This window comes from Ursus arctos, unplaced genomic scaffold (assembly GCF_023065955.2).
Source record: "Ursus arctos isolate Adak ecotype North America unplaced genomic scaffold, UrsArc2.0 scaffold_13, whole genome shotgun sequence".
Lineage (NCBI taxonomy): Eukaryota > Metazoa > Chordata > Mammalia > Carnivora > Ursidae > Ursus > Ursus arctos.
In genome coordinates this window covers 49,582,537-49,594,775 of record NW_026622797.1, presented here as the reverse complement: position 1 = coordinate 49,594,775, position 12,239 = coordinate 49,582,537, and the positions used below count along the sequence as shown (strand labels likewise).

At 39.3% G+C, this 12,239-nt stretch overlaps 1 protein-coding gene across 2 annotated transcripts in view; it reads left to right on the top strand.

Annotated features, from left to right (window-relative positions):
- The window catches only part of FIG4 (FIG4 phosphoinositide 5-phosphatase), a 122,848-nt gene that overhangs the window by 47,535 nt on the left and 63,074 nt on the right, over positions 1-12,239 (top strand). For both annotated transcript variants that reach the window (XM_026511651.4, XM_044388823.3), the window contains exons 12-15: positions 72-188; positions 1,949-1,994; positions 2,652-2,800; positions 3,959-4,125. In XM_026511651.4, coding sequence (XP_026367436.1) covers positions 72-188; positions 1,949-1,994; positions 2,652-2,800; positions 3,959-4,125 — 479 coding nt within the window. The remainder of the gene's footprint in view (positions 1-71; positions 189-1,948; positions 1,995-2,651; positions 2,801-3,958; positions 4,126-12,239) is intronic.

Sequence of the window (12,239 nt, the reverse complement as noted above, 5' to 3'; positions counted from 1 at the left end):
TCAGATGGAAAGGTAAATATATATTAAACTTGGGTTCTTCTCACTTTTCTCATTCTTCCTCCTCTCGTCAGCAAGCTGTGTAATGTTCTTGATCGACTGAACGTGATTGCAGAAAGTGTGGTGAAGAAAACAGGTTTCTTTGTAAACCGCCCTGATTCTTACTGCAGCATTTTGCGACCAGATGAAAAGTAAGTGTGGTCCTTAAAAACTGAAATCAAGCATTTTGCTCTTATGGATAAAAATATTCTAAATACGAGCAGTTTGTACTGCTCGACAGATGGATGAATTTGGGCAGACAAGACGTTCAGGTGATTGTGGGATGAACATTCACTATGGGCACAGGATTTCCTCTGGTTATATATCTTGAGGTGAAAGCCATGGAATCTTTCTCTCTTACTTCATGAAATAAACATTACATAAAATACTTCTGTAAAGTAAAATTTTCTGCAGTGAGTTCTATTTTTCAGCATTAAGTAGGAGCAGGAATTTTTTTCTCTCGACTAAATACTAACATTTTTATGAAAATAATGTTTATCATTGTATTACAGTTATTTGCTCACAAATCTTTATTATTACTTTGTGAGCTTCTTCAGATCAAGGATCATGTTTTATTTATCTTTTAAGGAACTAATATTGTATATCCCCAGCATTTTATTTTCAGCTAACAAAGTTGACTATAATGGTTAAAAAAAAAAGCAAAGAGCAAAAACACAGCCAACCAGCTATAGTGTATATGTCTTTAGAAGTCATCCTCTGTTGTAGTTTGCATTTCAGGGTACCTGTGACAGTGGTCCCCAAGACCATTCCCAGGCTCAGTGATGTACTAGGAAAACTCAAACCACTCAGCATGTTGTTGTACTCATGGCTGTGGTTTATTAAGGTTAAACGATACAAAGCAAAATTAGCACAGGGAAAAGGCACATGTGGCAAAGCCCAGAGGAAATAGGTAAGGCTTTCAGAGAGTCCTCTCCTAATGGAATCACACAGATCATGCTTAATTCCCCCAGCAACTTGTTGTCACAGCATGTGTGAAATGTTGCCAACCAGAGGAGATGATTAGATACTCAGTGCCAGCGTTTTTTATTGGAGGCTGGTCCCCTAGGTGGCTTCTGCTTGGCACATACCAAAATCTGACTCCCATAAGGAAAGAGGACGTTCAGCAAAACCATATCGTTTCAACAGACAGTTTAGGCACAGTGAGCCACTTGTGTCCAGCTGGGATTGGTGGGAACACAGGTTCCCAGATGCCAGCCAAGAGCCAACCATGTAAGCAGGCCTTTCTGAGGATAGCAGTCAGGCCTGTTGTGTTAGCTGTTTTCTGTACCGCACCTTCTTTGAAATAATGAAAATATTTTCAGAAATTAAAATGTTTTAAATCATTAAAATGTTGTAAATCATTAAAATAAAATATCAGTATCATTACATAGTACTTGTAACATATTCCCAGGCATTCATTAGCACATGGAGAAAATAAGTAGGAAGGAAAATAATGAGATCTGCGAAAACAACCAAAGGAGTGCAACAAAGCTCCATGAAGAAATGCTGGAAGAGGTAGAGAATCTTCGTGTTGAGGGGAGAAGGATAAGACTTAATGCCCTGCAATTACTATTCATGTCTGTATAAACCAAACAGGAAATGGGCTTAAATTAAAGCAAAAGAGGTTTTGGTTGAACGTTGGTGGCAAATGCCTGCGTGTGGGACACTGGGGCAAGTTAAGATGCTTCTTTCCTGGGTTCTCTGTGAGGAAAGAAAGCATGGATAGCATTCCATCTCAGTTATTTGCATAGTCACTTACCAGAAAGAATGAAAGTAAGCAGAATCAGTTGATTATTCCGGCACATTCAGCCCTATTTCTTTGATTCTTTGATTCTTTATAAAGAGCTGGAACCAAAAATGAATATAGATTATGCTATTAAATTTTTTCTTAAACATCTATTTTTAAACACAGGTGGAATGAACTAGGAGGATGTGTGATTCCCACTGGTCGCCTGCAGGTATAGATGATACTGTATTAATAATAAAAAGGATCTATTTTCACAGTGTATGATGTTTTCTGAAAGCAACCATGAGAGAAAGATACTACTTATTTAATGCAAAATTATTAACTGTTTGGGAATGATTTTTAAAAGCCTAACTGTGAGTATTTAATTCTTACAAATGATATGCAGCTAAAATAATAATGGCCTGTGGGTTTTTTCTATACATGATAAATTTTATTATTGGAAATCAAAACAAACAGAAATGGGAAAAGAATAAATAAGAATCACTTGGGAAAATGAGCTAGAAACAATCACTATATATGTATTAGTTGTGCTTTAAGAAAGATACAGTCTCCACCACTGAATATTTGGTTTGTACAATAAAGGAGATGTATCAGGAAAAAAACATGGATTTTACGTATTGGTACATGTGGACAATGTTAGCTATGTGGAAGAAGATTCAGATAGGGACTAGAAGGTGTAATGATGCCATTGCATCAATATTAAGTGAACAGCAAATGTAACCTTTTATAACATTCTTCATTATTTGCTCAGGAATAATACCCTGCCTACAGCTTTTCTTCTGTTTTTTAAGAAAAGAAATCTAAAGTGGGATAGAAGCAGTTTTGGCCACTGAATAATGGTTGAAAGTCTTACGGTATTTCTCTTTAGACTGGTGTTCTTCGAACCAACTGTGTGGACTGTTTAGACCGCACCAACACAGCGCAGTTTATGGTGGGAAAATGTGCTCTGGCTTATCAGCTGTACTCCTTGGGACTGATCGACAAGCCTAATCTGCAGTTTGATACAGACGCAGTTAGGTAAATCTTATGGTCTACATTTTGAATGCGGGTAATGACAGAAAGCAAAACTGATTAATAGTAAGGACTTCTATGAACTTATTTCTTCTTTTAACTTCTCAAAAATTATGTTGCTGAAAGACATTTTTCAAATTAATTCTGTAATGAATATTTCATTAAAGACCTGTGTGTTGTTGCCATGGTTTTTATTTTTTTGTGTTAACTATGAATAAATACTATGCTCTTTATATAAATCCAAAGTGCTTTAGATAAATAAAAACGAGTGGATTTTTACAAAAACAAATCCAGGGGTGCCTGGGTGGCTCAGTTGGCTAAGCATCGACTCTTGGTTTTGCCTCAGGTCATGATCTCAGGGTCATGAGATCAAGCTCTGTGTTGGGCTCCACACTCAGCATGGAGTTGGCTTGAGATTCTTTCCCCCTCCTTCTCACTCCCCCTCACCGTCCCCACTCATGCATGCGCTCTCGCGTTCTCTCTCTCAAATAAATAAATAAAATCTTTAAAAAACCCAACAAATCCAGATTGCATTAGAAAGAAAAAGTCATGTGCCTTCATACATTTTGAATTAAAAAATATAAGATATATGAAAGATTGAGTCTTCATTAAGGATTCCTGTTTCTTCACTGTCCATTGGATCTATGGCATTGCATGAAGTGCTATTCTTGAAAATACAGTGATGGTTGTTATTGGTCATCTGCGGTCGTCACAAAGGCGCTGTAGAGGAAAATGAACAACTTCCAAATGGCCAGATCCACAGATATCGCAGCACTGAAAATCTTACCAGGCACTTGAAGAAATGCAAGTTTCAGACATGTGTTTTTAGGAGAATATGGTTTATCTGTCAGTGACAAGGACATGTCTTTTTACAGAAAGGTAGTAAATTGATCTGGCAGCCTGAAGAAAGTTAGGAGTCTCTCAGTAAGGTTAGAACCACCTTGGTCTGGCTTTGGTGGGTTATGTTTTTGGTGCTTCTACTTCCATTTTAGTGTTTTCTATGACTTTTTTACTTATTAGGCTATTACTGTAGCATATATTTGCATGTGGATTTATCATCAAGAGTCTACTTGAAAAGCTCACAGGAATTCATATGTGGCTAACTGAACAACGTGTGTAATACTTTGGGTAAAATTTTGTAATGTTTGTTTTTCTTTGGTTTAGGTTATTTGAGGAACTCTATGAAGATCACGGGGATACCCTGTCCCTTCAGTATGGTGGTTCTCAGCTTGTTCATCGTGTCAAAACCTACAGAAAGATAGCACCATGGACCCAGCACTCAAAAGACATCATGCAGACCCTGTCTAGATATTACAGCAATGCTTTTTCAGGTAATTCTGGAATAATAAGCATCTCTAAAACTTTACCTGATATGTTTTTTTCTTCTTATACATATATCTTTTTAAAGCAATCTGGCTAAGTAAAATCAAAATTAAATATTTTAAAAGTTTAAAGTAGAATCTCAGAAGGTGCTCAATAAATATTTGTTCAGTGAATGAATGAATAAATTTTTTATTTTAAATAGTGCAGTTTTGCATTTTGCCACCCATAAAGGAGCTTTTAAATAATGCAGAAGACTTTTTAAAAAAATTTTAAACTATTTTAAAAATAGTTTAGAAGTTCAGAAGTTCAGAAGACTTCTTAAAAAAAATTTTAAAACTATTTTATTTATTTGAGAGAGGGAGAGCATGAACAGGGGCCCGGGTTGGGGGGGGCAGAGAAGCATTCTCCCCGCTGAGCAGGGAACCTATGCAGGGCTCGATCCCAGGACCCTGAGATCATGACCTAAGCTGAAGGCGGATGCTCAACTGACTGAGCCATGCAAGCTCCCAGTAATGCAGAATACTTTGATTCCTTGGCTTCTGTCACCTTGTGATACATAGATAAGTTTGTTTGAGGGTATTTAATCATTATTTTAAATATAGGGTTCATAGTCTTAACAAGCTAATTTTTAAAATGTCAGCTAGAAATGAATAGTAGCATTAACACTAAATTATATCTTTTTTTTGTTTGTTTTATGACTTGTGAATACTAAAAGTAACAAGTTGTGAAAATGGTACTTCTGCCTCCATTCTGATGGCATTTCCAACACAGTAGGTATCACAGACCAAATCCTCATATTCTGCTATTGGAGGGACCCCATGGAGCTGTTAACTTTGGATTGCTGTGTAGCAAAGCTGAAGTAGAGGGATGGGCTGAGGAGAGGGCTGCCATGTTGAGCACGGCCTGCCCTCCTAGACATGGTTGGGTCAAAGCTTCTTTGAATGTTTACTGGTGACCAGACGTAGGCTTCATGAGGGAGGGTGTGAGCATACAATTGGCCTCAGTCCCGGCCAGAGGGACCGTAGCGGCAAGAACCAGGAGGTGATGGCTGGATTCCTAAGGAAGGAGTTGCAAGAAACTGAAATGAAAAGATGCTTGGTCCATACCAGGGGAACTGCGAGAGAGTCCCCAGTGATGGGAACTTCTGAAGCATGCATGAAAGCACCGGTAGAGTCAGCTTTCAACATTTTCCATTCCCAGAGAGAATGCAAAGTCAGTTTGCTGTGCTACAATATAAGTGTATCAGTTTTCCATGCTTTGTAACAAATTATGAAAAATGGCCTAAGACAACATGTGTTTATTATCCCAGGATGTCTGTGGGTCAGAAGTCCAGGCACAGCTTAGCTGGATTTTCTGCATAGAGTCTTACAGAGCTGCGGTCAAGATGTCAGCCAGGCTGTGGTCTCATCTGGAGGTCTAACTAGGGAAGGATGTGCTCCGTGCTTGTGTGTTTGTTGGTGGAATTCAATTCCTTGTAGTTTTTTGTGACTTTGGGAGTCTTAGTCATTTGCTTCTTCACAGCCAGGAAGGGCAAGTGAGTCTCAAAAATGAGTCTGCTAGCAAGAGAGTCTTGTAATTATGGCAGTGGTGGCCCATCCCTTTGCCATATCCCATTGTTTAGAAGCAAATCATAGATCCCACCCTTACACAGGGGAAATCGGTATCAGTTTGCTAGGGCTACTGTAACAAAATAGCACAAACTGGTTGACTTAAAGCAGCAGAAATTTATTATCTCACTATTCTGGAGGCTAAAAGTCCAAAATCAAGTTGTTGGTAGGGCCAGGCACCTCCTGAAACCATTGGTGAGAATCCTGACTTGCTTCTTCCAAGCTTCTGGTAGTTTGCCAGCAATCCTTGGTGTTCTTGGGCTTGCAACTACAGCACCTCAGTCTCTGCCTCTGTGGTTACGTGGCCTTCTTCCTTCATGTGTCTGTGTCAGTGTCAGATTTCCCTGGTCTCACAAGGACACTAGTCATACTGCATTAGGGCCCATCCTAATTTAGTGTGACGTTTTAACTGGATTGCATCAGCAAAGACTCTATTTTCAAATAAGATTATACATTCACAGGTAATGGGATTAGGACTGCAATGTATCTTTTGGGGAAGACAGTTTACCCCATAGCAGAGAGTATCACACTATGGTGTGAACACCAGGAGGGTAGGGCAGGGAGCTCACCACATCAAGCAGGACCTTTCCTATTCACACACTTTGGAGCAGCCGGAAGCTGGTTGGTAGCCTGGTGGGTGTGGGAGGGAAGTACGAGGCAATCTGTAGGTCCTACCCGTCTCCCCTGCCTACCTCACTGCCCTGTCATTTACTCCATTGCTATCCTCCATTGCTACTCTCCAGACACACTGACCCTCTCACAGTTTCCTGAATAAATTAGGCTGCTTCTGCCACAGGCTTATTCGTATGCTTTTTCACCCATTTGAACACATTACTACAATCTTCTCCTAATTCCTAGCCAGCCTTTAGAGCTCACCTACTTTCACTTGCTCGAAGAAGACCCTCCAGTGTTTGTTCTAATGGCATTCTGTGCTTTTCCTTTGTAGCACTTAACACAATTGCAGTGAAATCATTCACGATGCAATTAGTTCCTGCCATGAGACCTGAGAGTCCCATGTGCAGCTTGTTCACCAGTGTCCCCAGTGCTTTGTGCTTGGCACACTAAATATTTGTGGGATGAATTAATAAACGCACGAGTTAACTTATTGCCTATGTCCTACTTAGTTTCCCCTTTTCCCTGAATTACAAAATTGATAGGACTAAGTATGCCAGCGTAGTAGCACGTAGCTTATCAGCGATGCTCTTCGGTGGCTCAGATCATTTCTTTTGAATTCGCTGAGCCCGTTGTAGTATTCTGGGTAAGTTCAATGTATAACATAAACCACAGAGTCCATTATGGACCTTACAAGTATTTAGATATTCCTCTTTATGCCTGACTCCTTGAACTGGGTTTAAAACTTAAAAATCAAAGTAGAATAATCCAAGCAAAAATTGAGAGTTAGGGAAATAGAATTTAGAGATTCTGACCAGTGGCATAAGTTTAAATTCTAGATTTCTACAGTAAAAATGTTAAAGTATTTCCATCATCCTTTATTATACCTAATGCTCTGGTGACCAGTGGAGGCATTAATATGTATTGATGTATTCAAATTGTCTACAGTGTGAGTTAGAAGTAATTCATTATTATCAGTCACTAAAACACAAAGTTACAATTGGTTTCACTTGTTTTTACCAATTAGAACATTGATTAAGTTAAGGTTATCTCTCTGACGGCATTCTCACTGGCTCTTCTTTGTTGTACTAGCTTCCTAGGGCTTCTGTAGCAAAATACTGCAAGCTAATGGCTTAAAGCAGCAGCAATTTATTGTCTCACAGTTCTGGAGGCTGGAAGTCCAAAATCGGAGTATGAGCAGGGCCATGCTCCCTCTGAAGGCTCCTGGGGAGGATCCTTACTTGCTTCGCAGCTTTTGATGATTTCTGGTGATCCATGGCTTGTAACTGCAGCACTTCAATTTCTGCCTCTGACATTGCCTGACATTTTCCCCTTGTGTCTCTGTCTACATGGCATTTTTCCTGTAGTCTTTCTCTTCTTGTGAGAACACGAGTCGTATCGGATTATGGGCTGCCCTACTCCGGTGGGACTGCGTCTTAACTGGATTATATCTGCAAAGACTCAACTTCCAAATAAGGTCACATTCACAGGTCCCAGGGCTTAAGGCTTCAACATATCTTTTGGGGGGGGAGGGCGACACAACTCAACCTGTAACACTTGTGGAAGTTGTGTGCCAACAAGTACATATCTGTCTGGGGGTGGGTTACCACGGGAAAGCTTAAAAACTGCCCCAGTGGAAAGGAAACATCCTTTCCTCCATCATCGTTGTCCCTATAATGGGAAGCATTATTGACAGATAAGGACCAATTAAAGTTTTTTAATAACACTAGGGGACAGAGAGAATGAATGTGGAGCTGTACATGATTTAAAAAGCAGGGAGAACTATTAAAAGATAGAAGATGGTCACGAAAAAGTGTAATATGCGCATACTGGAAAGGTAAAGCAAATTGTGTACAACTGAAAGAGGAACTACTATGAAAGCAATTATTTTATGAATAATGTGGCTAAAACAGACTTTATTTTGGGAAACGTATCAAGGGGCGTACAACTTATTTTAAAATTACAGTGGATGTCATATAATGATAATATATTTCTAGAACCATTTTCTTTAAAGCACTCAAGACAACTTTTACAAAATTAAATCTCCTCATGTTATTCCTCTGGGGTGGGCAGGAAGATACTTGAAATTAGGTTGTTAGGAATTTTTTTCCTCTCATTACCAAAAAAAATGTAATATAGACAGACAAATAGTAAATTATGTCAGAAGATAAGCTAAGGAGAAATTTGAAACCTACCAAAAAAATGCTAATTTCCTTTAGATGTAAAGAGCCAGTATTTCCTTTGGATGTAATAAGCCAATATAAAGAGACTAATAGTTCCAGAGAAAAAATGGGCAGATGACATGTCCAGTTCATAGGGAAGGCAATGCAAATTGAATCTAACACATGAAAGAAAGCTCAACTTCACTCATAATAAGAAAAATAAAATTGTATCGGGGTACTACCACTTCATACATCAGCAAAAGTCAAAAAGGTTGGTGCCACTTTGTTGGCATAGGGAGAAATAGGGCCCCACATAGAGTGTTTTTTGGTCATTGAAGTGTAGCTAATGTACAATATTATATTAGTTTCAGGTATACAACATAGTGATTCGACATTTATATGTTATGAAGTAATCATGGTAAACCTAGCTACTATCTGTCACCCATACAAAGTTGTTACAATATTATTAACTCTATTTTCTATGCTATGCATTGCAACCCCATGTCTTATTTATATTATAATTGGAAGTTTGTACCTTTTAATTCCCTTCCTCTAATTTGCCCAGTTCCCCCTCTGCTCTGGCAACTACCAGATTGTTCTCTGTATCTATGAGTCTGTTTCTGTTTTGTTTTTTTTGTTAATTTGTATTGTTTTTTAGATTCCACAGATAAGTGAAATTATACAATATTTGTCTTTCTCTGACTTATTTCACTTAGCATAATACCCTCTAGGTCATCCAGATTTCATTCTTTTTTATAGCTGAGTAATATTCCATTGTGTGTGTATGCAAATATATATATATGCACAAAAATATATATACAAATACATATATCTATACCTATTTTATATCCTATTATATATATATATATATATATATATATCTCACATCTTTTTAATCCATTCATCTAGAGATGGACATTTAAGTTGCATCCATATCTTGGCTACAGTGAATATGGGGGTACATCTTTTTGAATTAGTGTTTTTGGTTTTTTTGGATAAGATACCTAGAAGTGGAATTTCCAGATCATATGGTAGGTCTGGTTTTAATTTTTTGAGGATCCTCCACACTCCCTTCCATAGTGGCTGTACCATTTTGCATTCCCACCAACAGTTCAGAAAAGGGTTCCCTTCTCTCTGATTCCTCGCCAGCACTTGTTATTTCTTGTCTTTATGATACTAGCCATTCTGACGGATGTGAGGTGATATCTCATTGGGGTTTTGATTTGCATTTCCCTGATGATGAGGGAGGTTGAGTATCTTTTCATATATCTGTTGGCCATCTGGATGTCTTCCTTGGAGAAGTGTCTCTTCAGGTCCTCTGCCCACTTTTCAATCAGTTGTTTGTTTTCTTGGTATTGAGTCGTGTGAGTTCCTCATATATTTTGGATATTACCCCCTTATTGGGCATATCATTTGCAGATACCTTCTCCTGTTCAGTAGATTGTCTTTCATTTGTTGAGGCTTTTCTTCACTGTACAAAAGCTTTTTAGTTTGATGTAGTCTCATTTGTTTATCTTTACTTGTGTTGCCCTAGGTTGTTAGGAATTTTATCATCGGTTTTTATAGACAGATTGATGCTGTGTGGGCAACCCCCCTGACTCTCAGGCTCATTTAAAAAACTGTTCTTGAGGCTTCATATATTAGCATGCTTTGAGGTTTGTCTTTAAGAAATACCTTTGGTTTCTAACATAGCTGGTTACATCGGCAGTTGGAGGATGCCAACAAGATATACCTAGGTACTCCCTTCAGAGGTTAGGAAGAGTTTTATAATTATAACTGTCTGAAGGACCTTGTTAAGCACCTTCTAACTTTTTTTTTTTAACATTTATGTTTTGCTAAGCTGAATTTTCTTGCTACAGCTTGTTGAATTTAAATCCTCTTATAAGAAAGATAAAAAGATACAAGATAGCTTCAGCAGTTAATAATAGATCTGCTGTGTACATGTATACATACACATATGTAAACATACATACAGACATGTGCAATTTAAAATTGTAGTGAGTGTGTGTGTGCACGCATGGAGGGCAATCATATTCTTCTCAGATATTAAAAAAGCGAAGACCACAAGGTAAAGACTGCAAAGCTCACCGCACATGGGAAACATGTGGAGGTGGCATCACTCAGCTTCATGATCGTGCTGTAAGGTAGTGGAACAGTTTTTTTTCCCCTTTCTGGTCACCCCTGGAACAGAGGCGTGCAAGGGAGGAGAACATTTTAGTTTATCAAGACTAGAAAGACAGCCTTCTAAGGTCATCCCTCTAACAGCAGATTTAGAGTAGATAAGCTGTGTTCGGCTCTAGCAGGAAAAAGACACTTGGCAAAATGCTTTGTTTCAATAACATTTTAAATAACATAAATAACTGTTCACCTGTCCTGCAACCAAAGCAGTTAAACATGGCAAGAGAAAAAGTTGTAACTAATTACGCTCCATTTTAAACTGACTGCAATTCTCCAAAGGACACTCCAAACAGCCTGCCAGTCCTACTACGTTTCTCTAGTGTATTCATTCTAGGGGAATGACCGTTGGGAAATGACCACTTTCCAAAAGGACCATTTCATACCATTTTGTATCTTCTCCTAAAATCTATAGCACCCCAATCTCAGCTGTGACCTCGCTTGTACTTCACTGAGAACATGTCATTGAGGTGAACTCCCTTTTCATCTTCCCTCTCAAAGCAGAACCTGTCCTTATCTGCGGCTGTAGTTTCTGTGTTGTATTACAGTGGTTGGAGTAGCCCGGTCCCATCTTAGGCCAACCCCTCTGCCATGCTTCGAATCCCATCCCTTCATGCTTTCTCTGTAAGTAGACTCTTATTGCTGCACATCACCAGTTTCCTCCCTCTCTCCTGCCTCATTTCCATTAGCATGAAAGCGCTCCTTAGTAGTGTCCATCAGACCTTTCCTTCCCTCCCCAGTCCCATGTCCCCCTCCGGCTACAGTCCTTTTTCCTTGTCTTCCTAAGCAAAACCTCTTGAGTTATGTGCGTGCCGATTTCCTCTCCTGTCCTGTTCTCTCCACCTGCTTCATCAGCTATCTGTCAGGCCACGGAACCTGCCATCTCCCTATTGACAAATCCAGGGTCATTTCTCTGTCTTCGTCTTGGCTCAGCCTTTCAGCAGCTTTTATCATGGGTGACCACTCCCTGTTTCTTGAAACTCACCTCTGTGATCTCTCACTCAGTCTCTCTAGTGCTGTCTCCTGCCCCATTTCTAAACCCTCTTCTCTTTTCTCTTTATACTTTCACCTTAGGCACATCTCATCCAACTCGTAAATATCGTGTGCATTTGACACTCACCTTTGTGTCTCTAACCTGGACTTCTCTACTGAACTCCAGACTCATTTTTCCAAAAGCTCACCTGGCTAGCATCTCTTCTTGAATATTGTGTTCATTTTCTATAGGTTCTATGATAAATTACCACAAAATCAGTGCCTTAAAACAACACCCATTTATTATGTCACACTGTCTGTGGGTCAGAAGTCTGGGCACAGCATTACTCAGCTGTGTTCTCTGCTTAGAGTCTCACAAGGCTGGTAAAAATGAAGGCAATAAAGTCAAATGAAGTTAAAAGAAGCCAAAATTAAGTCGGTGTTGGCCAGCTGGGCTCTTACTTGGAGGTTTCCAGGGTCATTCAGGTCAATGGCAGAATCCCATGCAGTTAAAGGACTGAAGTCCCTGTGGCCTTGCTGACTGTTGCCTGGGGGTCGTTCTCAGTTCCCAAAGGCTGCTTGCCTTCCTTGACT